The 15,786-nt window shown below is 33.9% G+C and overlaps 1 protein-coding gene across 1 annotated transcript in view; it reads left to right on the top strand.

The window, feature by feature from the left end:
* The window catches only part of LOC139134616 (uncharacterized), a 28,166-nt gene that overhangs the window by 5,386 nt on the left and 6,994 nt on the right, over positions 1–15,786 (top strand). Inside the window, exons 2-11 of the mRNA XM_070701544.1 lie at positions 2,054–2,153; positions 4,871–4,963; positions 6,542–6,622; positions 8,706–8,774; positions 9,243–9,365; positions 10,491–10,550; positions 13,020–13,092; positions 13,514–13,595; positions 14,571–14,661; positions 15,338–15,432. Coding sequence (XP_070557645.1) covers positions 2,055–2,153; positions 4,871–4,963; positions 6,542–6,622; positions 8,706–8,774; positions 9,243–9,365; positions 10,491–10,550; positions 13,020–13,092; positions 13,514–13,595; positions 14,571–14,661; positions 15,338–15,432 — 866 coding nt within the window. The 5' untranslated portion in view covers position 2,054. The remainder of the gene's footprint in view (positions 1–2,053; positions 2,154–4,870; positions 4,964–6,541; positions 6,623–8,705; positions 8,775–9,242; positions 9,366–10,490; positions 10,551–13,019; positions 13,093–13,513; positions 13,596–14,570; positions 14,662–15,337; positions 15,433–15,786) is intronic.

Below are 15,786 nucleotides of genomic sequence, written 5' to 3'. Positions count from 1 at the left end.
CAAAGCACCAATTTGGTCTATTTTAAAATCTTTCAAATGAACACCAAATTGACAGAATTTTGAAATTCTAGTGGAACCTAACTTTGGTCTAAGAGATAATGAAATGTTCATACACACACAATATTGGCAGTATTTAGAACTAATGGTAATGGTAAAGCAATGCTGCGTTATTCATATGCAAATAAGCTGTGGGCAGTGTGAATGGACATTAAAGGACATTTTACGAAAATCAAATTTGAAAATGTGTAGGCTTACATTGTATCATTGATAAGCATAGCTATACTAAGAACAGGTCAACAGCCTCTGTACTTCGAAAATAAAATTTGAAATGGTAAAGTCGGTCAAGTCATACTGTATGTATACTTTGCAACATGAACCAGTTTTCATTTTGAATGAATAACAGTATGAAAGTTATATGCAACGGGGAAAGTTTACTAATTATGAAATATGCTCTGAAAGGAATCTTTTAACCTTGTGCAAATCCAATGAAAAATAGCTTATAATTATGACACCATTTTATTACACTGACCAAAAAGAATCAGCATATCGAAATCTTGCAAAGCCCAAGTTTAAATATTGCATTGAAATATATGAGTCAGAAGATGACCCTTGGAAAACACTTCACACTTTATGAAAAGAGTAATAGGTCTGGTTCATGGCCATTTTCCTTTTGTTATACGGATGTGAATTTCAACTTCTGCTGGCACCAGTTTTTGAACAGGTTTCAATACTATGTGAAGTCAGACTGGTGCTGAATTGTGAGTGGTATATCACCTATAATGCTTGTACTCAGCTTATGACCAAACAAATGGTTTAATATCACCAATAGTTAGATATTTATCAATAATTACAAAAGAAAATTGTCAATAATGCAATCAATGATTGAATTATTCACTTACTACATGTAGGGTTTTAAGAAGGATTAATTTTGATGTTGGATATGTTGATTATAGCGTATATGACCAAAGATTGAATGTAGGTGGCTGACATTTGTACTGTTTATCTGATGAAAAATGTGACGATCTGCATACATGAGCAGCATGAATGATAATTACCCATGAGTAAAACTGCCCGCGATTGAAGTATTCCAGTCACATTTGAGCCAGCTGCGAGCTGCATGTACTTCTAGTTGATATATTACCTTGGCCAGGTAGGTGAAGCTGGTTTTGGACTTTTTTACACAAAGGGAGTGAAGGAACCTTTGTCACTGAAACAAAATTCACATTGTTGGATTTACAAACGTAGTAAGGTGGTGGCAAGTCATAATTCCTGTATGTGTAGTTTGTGAGGCCTTTTGAAATATGCAGCTGTGCTTGTCCTGTTTGACAGATAGAAGGTATTAAAAATGCTTTGGATTCAAAATCATGTAGTCTCTGATATTACTCTGTGGATGTGATATTTAGCTGAGATATGTAAACATCTGGTTTGTCATGCAAAACCAAAACTTTGATGATTTGCCCAGATTATGAAACCTCCAATGCCTTTGCCTCATAACTTAATCTATCTCTGTATGGTAGAATAGGTGATCATTTCCAAAGGTACATCAAGAAGGGAAATGGCCGGAAATAGCAGACCAATGTAATTGACAGTCACATCTGAGTTGTAATGTCAGGGCATTCTGTCTTGAATACAGCATCATCAAAGTCTAGTACCGAGGTTTTGTTGTCCCTAAAATGACACTTAAAAATTATGAAAAAAAAAGACGAAAGCAGAATTTTCATTCCTGTACTAATCTAAATGTTTATAATAAAAAAGCTGCATTCCTGAGATGTGGATTCTCATTATATTTTCTATTCACTAAAAATCCAAAGTGTATTGTAAGTAAAGTCATGAATACTGATTGTTAGAGAGTGATAAATCATTCCCATCACAGTGACTTGTAACTAGTGTAAAATATTGGCAATGTGAACTGCAATTATTAATTCTGTGTCTCTAGTAAAGTTGTATACAACATTGCTTGAATCATTTGGGATAAGAAGATGCATTTACATCACTAACCCAAAACTATCACATCAGATAACAACAGACAATACAATTCCTCTTGTCCCCGCAGGATGATGTTCACTCAATCATTGAAGTGGAAAATCATTATCTTTCTGCTGACATGGGTGGCCTATGCATCTACTTATCTGCTGAGGAAACCGCTGGGAGTGGTAGGTATCAATAATGCCATGAATGCTAAGTTGTAACTTCTCAATGTAATCGTCAGCCAGTGCAAGACTGTGTCGTGCTTTGACTGGATTTGACTGGAAAAATCATTAATGCATATCCAGTACACGCATGACAGTGTCGGAATGTTGTTATTATTGATGCTAGTCATATTGACCATCTGATTTTATAAAGAAAAAGTAAATGCATGAAATTATTATTCATATACGTATGGAGCCAACACCTCAAACAGAACTAGATGCTTGTTCAATTTTTTTCAAGTTCATAGCTGAGGTGTTCACAAAATTGGAGTTTGGGATTTTGTTTTTCCGTATCACTTTACTTTGTCCAGCATAAATTGTACACACTATCATTCCATCTGTACTGGAAATCTTGTTTGTCTCTCCATCTCAGCTGACTATTTATCAGTGTGGAAAAAAAGTTATAAATGTTTTCCAAGGCTAATCATAAAAAATGAATGTGACAAAATCAGCAAATCAACTCTCCAGGGAAAAGTACAGAAAAAAGTGTGTGTCTTTCAATACTGTAAAATCATTGATTTACACAAGGATTTAATTTCACTATTTTGATTTTTGAGACATTTCATTCGGATTTAAGTTCATTGTTTTTGCTTGTAAAATAATAGATTCTATTGTTATTTAACATTTTCATTGGGTTTAATGTTTCAGTGAAAATAGCGTAATCAAATCCCAGTGAATTAATGCTTTTACAGTATGTAGTATTTATATTGCTCATGTATTGCAACTGATTTGATATTCACAGTTAACACATAATTTTAATGTGTTTTTGCCATTCTAATAATTGGCTATCGTGTTGCTGACGCATATTGATGGAGTATTTTATTGTCAGGGGAAACAATTATTCTTCTTTCAAACCAAAAATATACTTTCACACAAAACTACTTACCAAGAAATATGTCAGTGGAAGTATTAGCGCAATATAAATAATTTTCCTATTTTATAAAACTTTTTTAGTATGTGTAAAACTGGTAGAAAAGAGTGTTTAATTGAGAACATGACCTCGCGTCATTGCCACGCAATGTCTTCAAAAGGGTGTACCCAAAAACATTGGTGAGGCTCCCTGATTCGCACCATAAAAAGCATGAAGGTCTAAAAGTTGTGGCGATATGATCTCGCTTGCAGATATTTTTTTAAAATTGTTTTTAAGCCACAAAGGAGAAAATAATTTAAATTTTGTAGTTTAATGTACCAGCATGGCTGTACAGTGATCTGTAAGTTTGTAAATTTGTTAAAAGTGGTGTGATGTTGTCATGTACTTCCTGTTCAGACAGCAGACGGAGCATTGCTTTATGTTTATAGTGTTCAAATTAATATCAAGATGTCACTATAAAATAGACTTGCAGCAGACACATTGAACAAACTCATGTTCATATTATAAGAACCCATACTAGATCATTTCACTGTGATGAAGCATTCTTTGAGTGGTCTTTTTGAAAAGATCAAATTCTGTGTGTGGTCTTTTTGAAAAGATTGAAGAATGTTATATAAAGACGGAAAGTAAGTGTATTAAAAATTGTAGAAAGTAAAACAAGCGTAGACGAACAAACAATGACTGGTACCTTTATCTTTTCCTGGTGCATTTCAGAGTGACTTCCCCCCCCCAAAAAAAAAAAAAGTCAAAGCCCCAACATTTTTATGGAGGGGTCCAAATGTCCCCTCATTCAATCCTGGATTAAACACTGGAAGAATTTTGTCATTTAATTAATCACATATTTTTGCCATTGTCATCACTCTGTCAGTCTTTGTGAGTATGTGTGTTCGAGTGCGCAGTGCTACCGGTAGTCTGTCTGTCCATCTGCCCATGATGTTAATCCGTCTTTCTGTCTGTAGACAAAATTTTGGAGCTCATAAAATTATTATGATCGGCTTGATCAGTATAAGTATGTTTTTATGATTATATAGAACTGAGTGACATCTTAAAGATGTGGCTTGCATGATTTAGAAAATTATATTATTATGATTTTTAATAAATTTTTAAAAATCAATACAACTTTATTATTTTGATATTTGTGACAAATTTTGTGAGGGAATATGTCTTTGATATTTATTCAAATTAGCATAAAATTTGCATAATTGTTATATTTGAAATATTTTTTCAATTTTTGTAAAAATCTCTTCAGGAGTCTCTTGTCCTATAGGTCTCAAATTACATTTCTAGAACCTTTGTGATCACCTTATCATTATACTAGCAAATGATGATAATCTTTGGACATGTAAATATTTTGGATTTTATCACATTTTGTCAAAACATATTTTTGTAAAGTGCGAGTGCAGTAGCTTTCAAAACTAATTCATAGATTCCTTAGGGTAATTTAATTTGGCTTATGACAATCATTAATTGTTTTGTCAGTCAATTACTGAGATCTGATATGAAGCAAATAATGTTCACCGTAAAATATATGAACAAGGTTATAATAGCAACAGAAGGACAAAACACTAATGTATACATAAACTAGCAAAACTTTGCATGTTCCAAACTCCACAATTTTGATATTCAAGTTGAAATTTTAACAAATTCCTGTGTAGGCTGGACATCGTTAACATTACTGTGAATGTTCTTTCATGTGTAAGATGTGCTGGAGTTGCATGTCATCTTGAAGGGGTCGCCATCAAAATTTGTCACATGTATTGATACAGTAATACCTGCAAATTTGTCACATGTTGTCTGGGATTATTTACAGATCAAGTCTGATCTTGCAGTGGAGTTGTCATTCAGTAAAACTGAATTAGGATGGTTGGACACAGCATTGTTGTTACCCTATGCAACATTTCAGGTGAGTAGGGCTCCATTAACTGTCAATAATGCCATTCAAAAGGGCCACTAACTATAACTCTTGATGATTTTTTTCATGATTTTTTTTAACGTTAACGACAGTTTCTTGTTTCTTTCCCCAAAGCATGTTGAGATACACAGTGTAGAGATTGCAAACTCAGTCTATACGTGTGTAGAATGCACTGTTATTGTTGAAAGTGAAGTCTCATCCAGACTAGAATTGAAATGTAAACAATAACAGTGCATATGCATGCTGCATTGAAAAGTAAAAGAATGAGTGTTTCAACATGGTTTTGGGAGTAGAACAAGAACTTGAAATTTAAATACAAAACAAAAATAGTAAAAAAATTGTCAAAAGTTCCAATTGCTGGCATTTTAAAGGGACATAAGCTGTAATTTCTGGCAAGTTTTCAGTATTCTGCTTCTCTATATCAACTACCGTGTCTGACCCTAATCTGTTTGTCATGCTGAAATTTTGTGAATTATTTTTGTCAACACAGCTTGTATGTGTGTAGTGATCATTGTTTATTGTTTACAAATGAATTCTAGTTCTGACTTGAATACAATTTTCAACAATAACAATGTAGATTATGCTCATATAGGTTGTGTTGATATGTTAAATACTTGGCATTAAATTACAGTCTAGGGATTTGATACAGAAAGTGTAGGGAAACCACAAAACAAAAGTTCTGAAAAAATAGCCAAAAGATACAGCTTATTGAGCTTTAAATAATTCTAGGTATCGAGGTATATTTTGTTTAGATTTGGAATGCTGTCTGTAATTTTCCTCACGACTACAAGTACCGTACCTTAGCTTTATATACAGCGTATTATGAAACCTATAGGTACTGATCTAACACTGCTATAAATACGAATACCGTTCATGAAGCTGTATTGCAACTCTTTTAATGATCAAATCTTACAAATGTCCACTAAAATTAGTAGTGCTTCAACTGGCATTCATGAAGCTATATCAGTAGTCATAAAGAGACCACCAAAGTATTGATTAGCTGAGTATCCTTCATCAAGTTTTCAGTTCCAGTGTTCATCCATGTACCGGTAGTACTCAGGAACAAGACATGCTGTTACTAGACAGTTCAAATAATCTGAAATGCATAAAACCATCAGGGAAACTTTCGTTTAGAGCATGCACATTTTTAACTATCTACTGGTCTCAGGCTCATGACTTCTAACATCTTGTGGTCAACTTTAGAATTTTTGCCACAATTTCTCTGTATCTATCCTGTGGCAAAACCAACCATAATTTACCTAGCTACAGGGTGCATTTTTGTCTTCTTGCGCCTGGTCATATTTTCTTGTAAGATACCCTGTTTACTGTCAATCAAGGAATTACACAATTTCAAGTTAGGTATTCAATTCTTAGATCATTGCAGTAGAGTACCTAAGACAATGAAAGTAATAAAAAAAACCATTTTTTTGACTGAGTTGTAGTAGTGAAGATGCCAAATATTTTTTCTCCATGATATTCTCTCCAAAAGCAGTGGCACCAGCTTTGTTTTAGGAATACACAGTAAACATGATCATTGACATTCTGTGTAATGTCTTTGCTATTTTACAGGTAGTGTTAGGTTCTCTTGGGGATTTCTATGGTGCTAGATACACACTGTCTATTTGTCTCTTGCTATCAGCTGCTTCAATGGTAAGTTTATAGTAAGTCACCATATTTTCAAATATTTTACACAGTTTTTATGTTTTTACAGAGCTGTTTTGAAGACTTTGTGCCAATAAAAAGGTCTAATGTATATGTACAAAGTTTCTTTAAGGTGCAACAGATTATGATTTTGTTTCAGACACAAATTGTAAAGTGCGAGAGGGTGCTAAAGACTGTTTTAGGGTGTCCAAGGGTATGGTGGGGTGCTATTGCCAGGTATTTTGGACTTTTGCTGGGTATCTGGGGATTTATTCTTTGAGCACCAAAGTCAATTTTTGTCACCTTTGTAAAATTGTAGTAATTTTTTAAAGATTTTTGCCAAAATTTTGATAAAAAACTGTAGCCAATGAAATGTGATTTCCATTTGGTCCAAAATTATCAAAAAAGTTACAGAAATATTCAAAAACATTCAATTGGTAAAATGTTGCACTTAAATTTTGGTGGGAAAAATTACAGTGCTCAAAAGGTTAACCCATAACAGTATGGTATCTTAGAGATATCCATCATGAGACTTATTACAAAGGATGATGATTTGAATCAGTTGAATAGTGTATGTTGGAAATCATAGATGAGATATGACAACATCTCTCCTATAAAGTTCGTTCAAATTAAGTAATTTTTAGCTACTATAGACTATAGTCTATAGAAGCTATTGGGATGGGTATCCGTCCGGCGTCCGTCGTCAGTCTGTATGTATGTATGTATGTATGTATGTATGTATGTATGTATGTATGTATGTATGTATGTATGTCCGTTTGTGAGGCGTCCGTCCACTCAAATATCTTGAGAACCGCAGTACTTACTGATTTGATATTTGTTGTGTAGATGAAAAATATGATTTTGAGAAACTAATTTTTTCAATTTTTTGATATTGTTGAAAATAGGCAAATTAATGCCAAAAAGGGTGTTTTTGGTAAAAAATCTTCTTCTTCATAACCGCTGGTCAGACAGCTTTGTTATTTGGTATACAGGTCCCTAGGGGTAACCCAACTTAGATTTGTTCAAATTGTGATGAAATATGCAAATGTGTATTTTTAAGGAATTTTTTTGTCATTTTTGGTCAAAATTTGACTTACATTGTATGTAATTCTTGTACTGTATAAACCCTATCAATTCACCCAGCAAAAAATAATTAATATGATTTTAAGTTATTGAATTAATTAGGAAATCATCAAAGCCAAAAAAATTTTAGTGTAGAATTATCAGAAAGTTCAACTTTTTTTGACAGTTCATAGTGAAATGCTTTCCATCTTGGAGGATTAAAACATGTAAAGGCAACTTTCCTGAATCCCGACTTTGACATATTCTGAACTGTCATTTATTGTGCCCTGTATGTTATCTAAAAGAAATTGCTCAAAATAGTCAATAGAGATAGAGATAGAGAAAGTTCTAATTTCCATTTATGGTTGACTTGGTAAGGATAAAATAAAATTACTTTTTGAGGAAAAAAATAGAGTGGTCAATTAAAAGAGTGGTCAAAGTGATAGGGTTTTTATGGTAAAGCTGGGCTGTAAGATTCCTCATGTGCTATTTATAGCAATTATGCAATCTGTGTAAACAGTGCAATGAAAGTTACATGATTCCTTTTGATGACCTTGAACTTCTTAAGTTTCAAACATTTGTCTTTTCAGTGTGCTTTCTCTGAGTATGTACAGTCTCAACTTATTCAACAGAACAATGTTAATCAAAGATATCCACCTTCTTCATCAATACATGTGTCACAAAAGGTTATTCTCTACATAACACAGCAGAGCTCTGTCAACTGTTGAGTTGCTTGTTCTTTCAAAACCGCTGGTCAGACAGACAAAACCGCTGGTTTACAAGTCCCTAGGATGACCCAAGTGAGATAATTTCATACAGTCAGGAAATACTTAATTTTGTATCCATGTCTATAGTAGCTTCAGGGACTTTGGCCCTATGTTTAAAATATCCTAAAAGAATGAACTCTAATAAACTGGTGGTCCATGTAGCTGCTAAAAGATTGCATAAATTGCTTCAATTTTCAATGTTTCCTCATCATATATTTTGTGTATGTGATTTAATTGTTTGTGATTTAACATTTTTTTCTCAGGTCATGTTTGGTCATTGGTCTGCTTTTCATATATTTGCATTTTGTCTATTCCTAAATGGCTGTGCCCAGGTGAGTTTTAGTGAATTTGCTATTGATGTCTGAGTGTGGTAATTTCATATAAAATGAAATTTATTTCCAGTGTTTGTCACTCTCTGTCCATCAGGGACAAAAAACCCAGCAAAACATGTTTTGAGCCGATGGCAACTTATGCCTAGTATTTAAAAACGGGAATGTTTAAAATCCAATTCAAAAGTCAGAAACCTAATTTAAAAGTAGAACAGTTTTAATTCAACACAAACATTAGAAATATTAATATTTCAATCTCATTAAAGGAAAAAGTTGGGGTATTTTGCAAAATGTTTCTATGTTCAAATCGTATTAAAATATAAGTAACTGATATTGCATACTTTATTTAATCCACTTTTAACTTTTATGAGTCAAATGCCTTGTTACTCGTTGAAAATTAAGTGCATAGAACTCAGTTTTGGTTTGACTTGCATAGAGATTAACTGTTGCATACTTTTTTCCCTGTTGCAGTCACAGGCATGGCCTAACTGTGTTAAAGGGCTTGGCTACTGGTACAGAGACCAAAGAAATGCTATTTTTGGTATCTGGGGGACGTGTGTTTTTATGGGTGGCATTGCAGGCACTGGTCTTGCTGTGAGTAAAGTACTGTAGTTATCACTGTAGCAATAGGTTGCGTATAGATGTAATATGACTTTGAAGGTCAGAACAGATCAAACAGTGCGAAATTTTGTCTTCTTTTTCACAGAGCAAATTTTATGCCTTCAATGTCAAATATGGATTTTAATATGGGTCTTGAGAAGTATGCAGTCGTAATAACAGATTTGGCCCTGTAATGAGTCAGATGTTTCAGCTAGCCATGAATATCTGCAAATCCCCAATGATAAAACTACTTGTCATCACTTGTCAAGAAGTCAAGTGTAACATTCAAAGACATAGGTCATTCTATAACCATTTTATATTGTCATGTGTTCTATGTAATATGATGTGAAAGTGACAAGGTTAAAATGATTGTCAAGTGTTAAACAACCTTCAGAAGGACAAACCTAATAGTGTGTGTTCTTGATTCAATACGATGTCAGTGCTCTCTCTCTCCAATGCAGAATAACAAATCTTGCAAGGTACTTTTCTGGTGTTTAACAATGATGAAAATACAAATGTGGTAATACAGATAATTATTGTATATCTACAATTGAGAACAATAGAATTTGCATGCGCTTGAAAGGCTTTATGGAACATGCATTCTATAACATGGCACATTCTGTGACATCAACTGTTTCCAGGCACCCAATCACACTTGATGCCTATGTACAATCACTTGTGGACAGTTTCAAGGGACCAACTGGATGATTGCTAGAATCTATCTTAAGCTCTGTATCTGTGGTTGCTCTGACTGTCAGAAGTGAACCCAAGATAATGTTCCACACTGGAATTATAAATTGGAAGAAAAAAGTTGTTACATGGCATGAAAACAATCTCACCTCTTTAATGCCGCTGTCATGAGGTGTGCAATTATAAGGTTATAACTAAATACCGCAAAGGATGCAGACAGATATTAGAGTAGCACATCACCCAATGTGATGCCTAATGTTTTTAGTGGATCCTTTGTGATAATTTTGTAATATACAATATAAAATTACACACTACTTGGGTATAGCCTACGCATGTGGTGAGGGCAACAGATGCATAGTCAACTGTCTATCTGGCTATCAAGAACAGCGTGTCTTTACCAGGTACATTCGCTCTTTATATTCTGAACAGGTCTATTTACAGTCACAGTATGGATGGAGATATGCATTTACAACACCATCATTTATTGTGGTAAGATCTTCATAATTTTGTATTGTGATATAAAAATTGAATACAGACTAAGTGGGAAACCCATGCACACCTCCAGATGATTCATTTCTTATTTGTCATCATTGAATGCAGAAAACTAAACACATTACCATCTTTAGAAAAATTGTCAGTGTGCAAGCTGTCAGGCACAGAAACGATAAATCATGGAACAAATTATTGGAAATTGTCTCGTTCTTGTTGGATTGCTTCTGTTTTACATGTTTTCTAGTGTTGAACTCCTTATCCAAAGGTCAACAGGTCATCTTTATGACCTTAAACTGCAGTCTTCTATCTCTTGTTCTTGCATTAGTGCGTGTTGACATTGGCCATTTACATGGTGTTAATCCTTTATTCTCGTGTGAACGTCACGTTTATGGTTCAGAGAGAAAGCTGTTAAAAACTTTTTCCCTATAACTCTTGTGAGTTTTGATGCTGTTACAAGTGAAAAATTGAACATTTGTCGGAAGAATAATGGTAATTGTTGCTTGAAAAAAAATAGCATACAGTGGCAATGCAGCCCAAAATATCAAGTGAATGTAATTGGCTGTTGCAGAGTGTTAAGTCAAAGTGTTTAATTTATATTAGTGAATATACTGGTCATACAGAAGTCATGAAAACGTGCACTGATTTTTTAGCTCCGCTGTCAGCGACGCGGAGCTATCAAATAGGTTGATTTTCCGTCGTCGTCCGTCGTCCGTCGTCCGTCGTCGTCGTCGTCGTCGTCGTCCGTCAACAATTGCCTTCTCCTCTGAAACTGCAAGTCTAATTGCTTTGAAATTTTATATGCAGTTCACTTGGGGTGACCACACTTAAGTTTGTTCAAGTCGTGGTGAAATTTGCATATTTGTATTTTTGGGGCAATTTTTGGTGTTTTTGGTAAAAAAATCTTCTTCTCTGAAACCGCTTGTCCGATTGCTTTGAAATTTGATATGCAGTTTACTTAGGGTGACTTCAGTCAGATTTGTTCAAATCGTGGTGAAATTTGCATATTTGTATTTTTAAGGCAATTTTTGTCATTTTTGGTAAAAAAATCTTTAAAAATCTTCTTCTTCAAAACTACCAGTCAGATAGCTTTGATATTTGGTACATATGTCCCTAGGGATGATCTATTTCAGATTTGTTCAAATTGTGCAGAAATATGCAAATTTGCATTTTGAGGCAATTTTTGCCATTTTTGGTCAAAAAATGTATTTCTCAAAAAGTACTGGTCTAATAGTTTTGAAATTTGGTATACACGTTTCTATAGATATACTGAGTAATATATATAGAATTTCTTTTGAAATCTGAAATTTTGTATTTTTGGGCAATTTTCGCCATTTTTGGTCAAAAAATGTGTATTTCCAAAACTATTTATCTGATAGCTTAGAAATTTGGTATACAGGTTCCTACAGATAAACTACATGATGTTTATTGAAATTGTGATGAAATCTGCAATTTTGTATTTTTGGGGCAATTTTTGCCATTTTTGGTCAAAAAATGTGTATTTCCAAAACTACTCATCTGATAGCTTTGCAATTTGGTATACAGGTTTTTACAGATCACCTTAATGACACTTGTTGAAATTATGATGAAATCTGTAATTTTGTATTTTGGGGCAATTTTTGCCATTTTTGGTCAAAACGTGTATTTCCAAGACTACTCATCCGATAGCTTTGAAATTTGGTATACAGGTTTCTATAGATGAATTAAATGATATTTATTAAAAAATAATGATGAAATCTGCAATTTTGAATTTTTGGGGCAATTTTTCCCATTTTTGGTCAAAAAATGTGTTTCTCAAAAAAAGTACTGGTCTAACAGCTTTGAAATTTGGTATACAGGTTTCTATAGATGAAGTTATGAACTAAATTTGATCTCTTGAAATAATAATGAAATCTGCAATTTCATTTTTTGGGGCAATTGTTGCCATCTTTGGTTAGAAAATTTTATTCTCAAAAAACTACTCATCAGATAGCTTTGGTTGACATGTTCTTAGGGATGATCTGATGTGATATATTCAAAGTATGATGAAATCTTCAATTGTGTATTTTTGCAGCTTATTTTAGCCACTTTTTTCTGGCCTCAGCATTGAGCTATCAAAGATTTCCACCTTCCTAATCAACATGTGTAAAAAATAGTTATTCTCTACATAAACACAGCGGAGCTATATCGGCCGCTAGGTCGCTTGTTTAGATTGTACATTAAAAATGCTCGTTATGGATCGTGTTGGATGACACCACATTTGAGTTCTTTGAGACAATAATCTACTGGTTAGTGTCGGTCAAACAACAGACTCACTAACAAAATTGATATTTCCATTAGGAGAATCTCAGTGTTAGCATTGTCCATTTAGGATTGAGTGAGACAGCCTTGACAATATAATGATATGCAATGTGTTTCTACTATTTCCCCATGAACACATGTCACTAACCATAATGTCTGTTTTCTTTTCATTCTGTATCTGCTAACCAGAGTGTTGTTGGAGTGTTTGTATTTCTCTTCCTGTTAACTCCAGAAGAAGTCAAGATGAGTATGAATGGTGAAGGTAATTGAGAAATACCGGTACATGTACTTAGAAGTCAGGAAGTCAAGACTGTTCTACTTTTCAGACAAGTTATTTTGCTGTATGTGGAAAAGTAGTACATTGAAATGTTGGGAGGGGGACTGATGTTCTTAGCTGAAAGATGGCAAGTGTTAAGTACAGCTGCTGATTCCTAGGGTAAAAGTCGGTAACTTTGAAGGCCAATACCAAGTGTGAAGGTTGCTCTGTAATGTCACATACTGGTATACTATTACTATACAGCACACATATATTCTACCTAATGACTGTATCTGTAAAAATGACAGGATTTTCCGTGATAAAGTGAATATCTCTGTATTTTTAAACACTTTCAAAATGGTTCTTTCACTGACATTCTGCAACAATTTCAGTGATCAGTTCTCTGTTTATTTGTCTTTTTATGCAGAATATATCAATGGGGTGAGACCTTCCAAACCAGTTCACAGTCCTGATCTTTCTATGCAGTGGTTACAGCTGTGGAAAATACCGTGAGTAAAGTTAGGAATAAACTATGAGATGTAACCGTTTCCGTCCTTCACTCATTTATCTGTTCAGAATGAACAACCCTGGGAAAACATAGTCAACAAATGCTTTTATTGGAGGAATATACATTATGATAAGTACAAAAAATGTTAAAGAGAAAGTTCATGGGTAAAACTGGTTTTCAATATTGACAAAAAAAATACTACAAAAAAGAACAGATTTCAAGACAATTGAAAACTCCAAGATGGAAAATTGTTCAAGTGCCTAAAAGGCATCATGGATTCTGAGGAGGACCAAATGTCATAACACAACATCTGCAGAAGTGCTTTTATCAAGTACCTTACTGTGGCAAATGACTGGCATCAAACATCTAGTTCATGAGGAGTTTTACATTAAGCAATTGGCAGATGACAAGGGTTGACTATAGATATCAGTCAGTTATTGTGCAAACATCATCCCGCCGTCGCATGTAGGTATGTCCGAGTACTTGCTTCTCATCAAACTGTGCTTTTGTTTGGCATCAAACAGTATTGTACTCTTGTTTGTTCTTCTATTCTTATAGAGAGATAAAGTCAATCATTCGGAATTGTTGTTTTTTATCGTACATTTTCACCTAAAGTGCATGTGTTAAATTTCAAGTTGTTGTGTTGATTTTATTTAATAGTGACAAGTATACAGAGGAAAAGGTTCTTGTAATTTGATTAAAAGCATATCAAATATATGTAGTACTCATTATTCCTTGTCTATAAATCTTTCCCACTGCTGATCCATCCTTTCAATAGTTCATAGTTTTTCAGGAAGGAATGAATTCAGATTTACTCAAATTCTGATGTTTTATTGTTTCGTTTGCTTTAATTCATAATAAACAGCTAAGGTCAATTTGTTCATTATTATCAAAATAAGTAAAGAGTTAATGGCATACAGTTCTCACAGAGCATCATTAATGCTGTATGTTTTTGTTGTTGTCGTTGTTTTTTCAGGATGCTTCCAGAAATTTCAATTGCGACATTTTGTGTGAAAATTGTGCGTTACTGTATGTATATGTGGCTGCCGATGTACCTACATCAATTTGTAAGTTTCTGATCATTTCAATCAGGGATCTCAATTTGTTGGGACCCAGGGATCAAAAATCAAATCAGTATTGTGAAACTTTTTGAAAGGAAAGCAATTGAGTCGTTAATGATGGAAACAATTATCTAGAAAGGTGTAGATGACCTTGCCACATAGAAAAACATTATTCACAGGACCATCACAAAGACTTCAGTTGCGTTGGTTTGTACGTAACAATCACATACTGTTCAATCCCGCTAACTGATTTAATGAACAGAAATCATCTTGTGTGGAGAAAAAGCATTCTTGTTTTCTTTGTCTTGCAATCCCTTGAGGGGGAAAAATGGCTCCCAGGGAGTGGCATTACGTCCCATGTCCAAAGCAATTAACACAGATACAAAGTTGTATAGTTACCTTATCAGCAACATGATGTCCAGTGTTTCACATGGTACTTAAAATCACGTCCCTTGTGTCTCCAGTGTCGTGTATACATCAAATTTACAAAAGCACAAGAAACACATGCATATATTGGCACAATGAGTTACAAAGTGACCAAATATCCAACTTAGTTTCTTCTCTGCTTAAAAATTTCCATAATGAAGAAAAGATCTATTATTATATCCGTCATTGTTAATATCTTCAAATTTGCCACATACTTAATTTATTCCTTTATATATCAATGCATAATTACCTGTAGATAGGTTATGAGAAGTCAGAGGCAGGTCTGTTATCAATATCATTTGAGATGGGAGGTGTTGCAGGCAGTGCTGTCATCGGATATGTTATTGACAGGTAAAAAAAGTCAACAAGTCTCTATCTGTATGAGTGTATGTACATTGTGTTTATATGTATGAGTGTGTAAGCACATGTGATACTTTATTATTTACTATGGAATAGACTGTGAGACAGAACACGCTGATTGGTTTTGAAATTGTAATCATTGTTTTCAATTGATATATTATTGACCATTCTATTATAGCGTTGTCATATATTATAGCTTTGTCAATATGAGTGAATTTTGTGACATCATCCTCCAACAATGTTACTGATAACGTATCCAGTTATCCTATATTGTTGCCCAAGATTTTTTCTCAATCTACAAATTCACTTGCATTGTCAAAAACTACAAAATGATAGCAATAATGT

This window comes from Ptychodera flava, chromosome 6 (genome assembly GCF_041260155.1).
Source record: "Ptychodera flava strain L36383 chromosome 6, AS_Pfla_20210202, whole genome shotgun sequence".
Taxonomy (NCBI): domain Eukaryota; kingdom Metazoa; phylum Hemichordata; class Enteropneusta; family Ptychoderidae; genus Ptychodera; species Ptychodera flava.
This window is presented reverse-complemented; position numbering and strand designations above follow the sequence as displayed.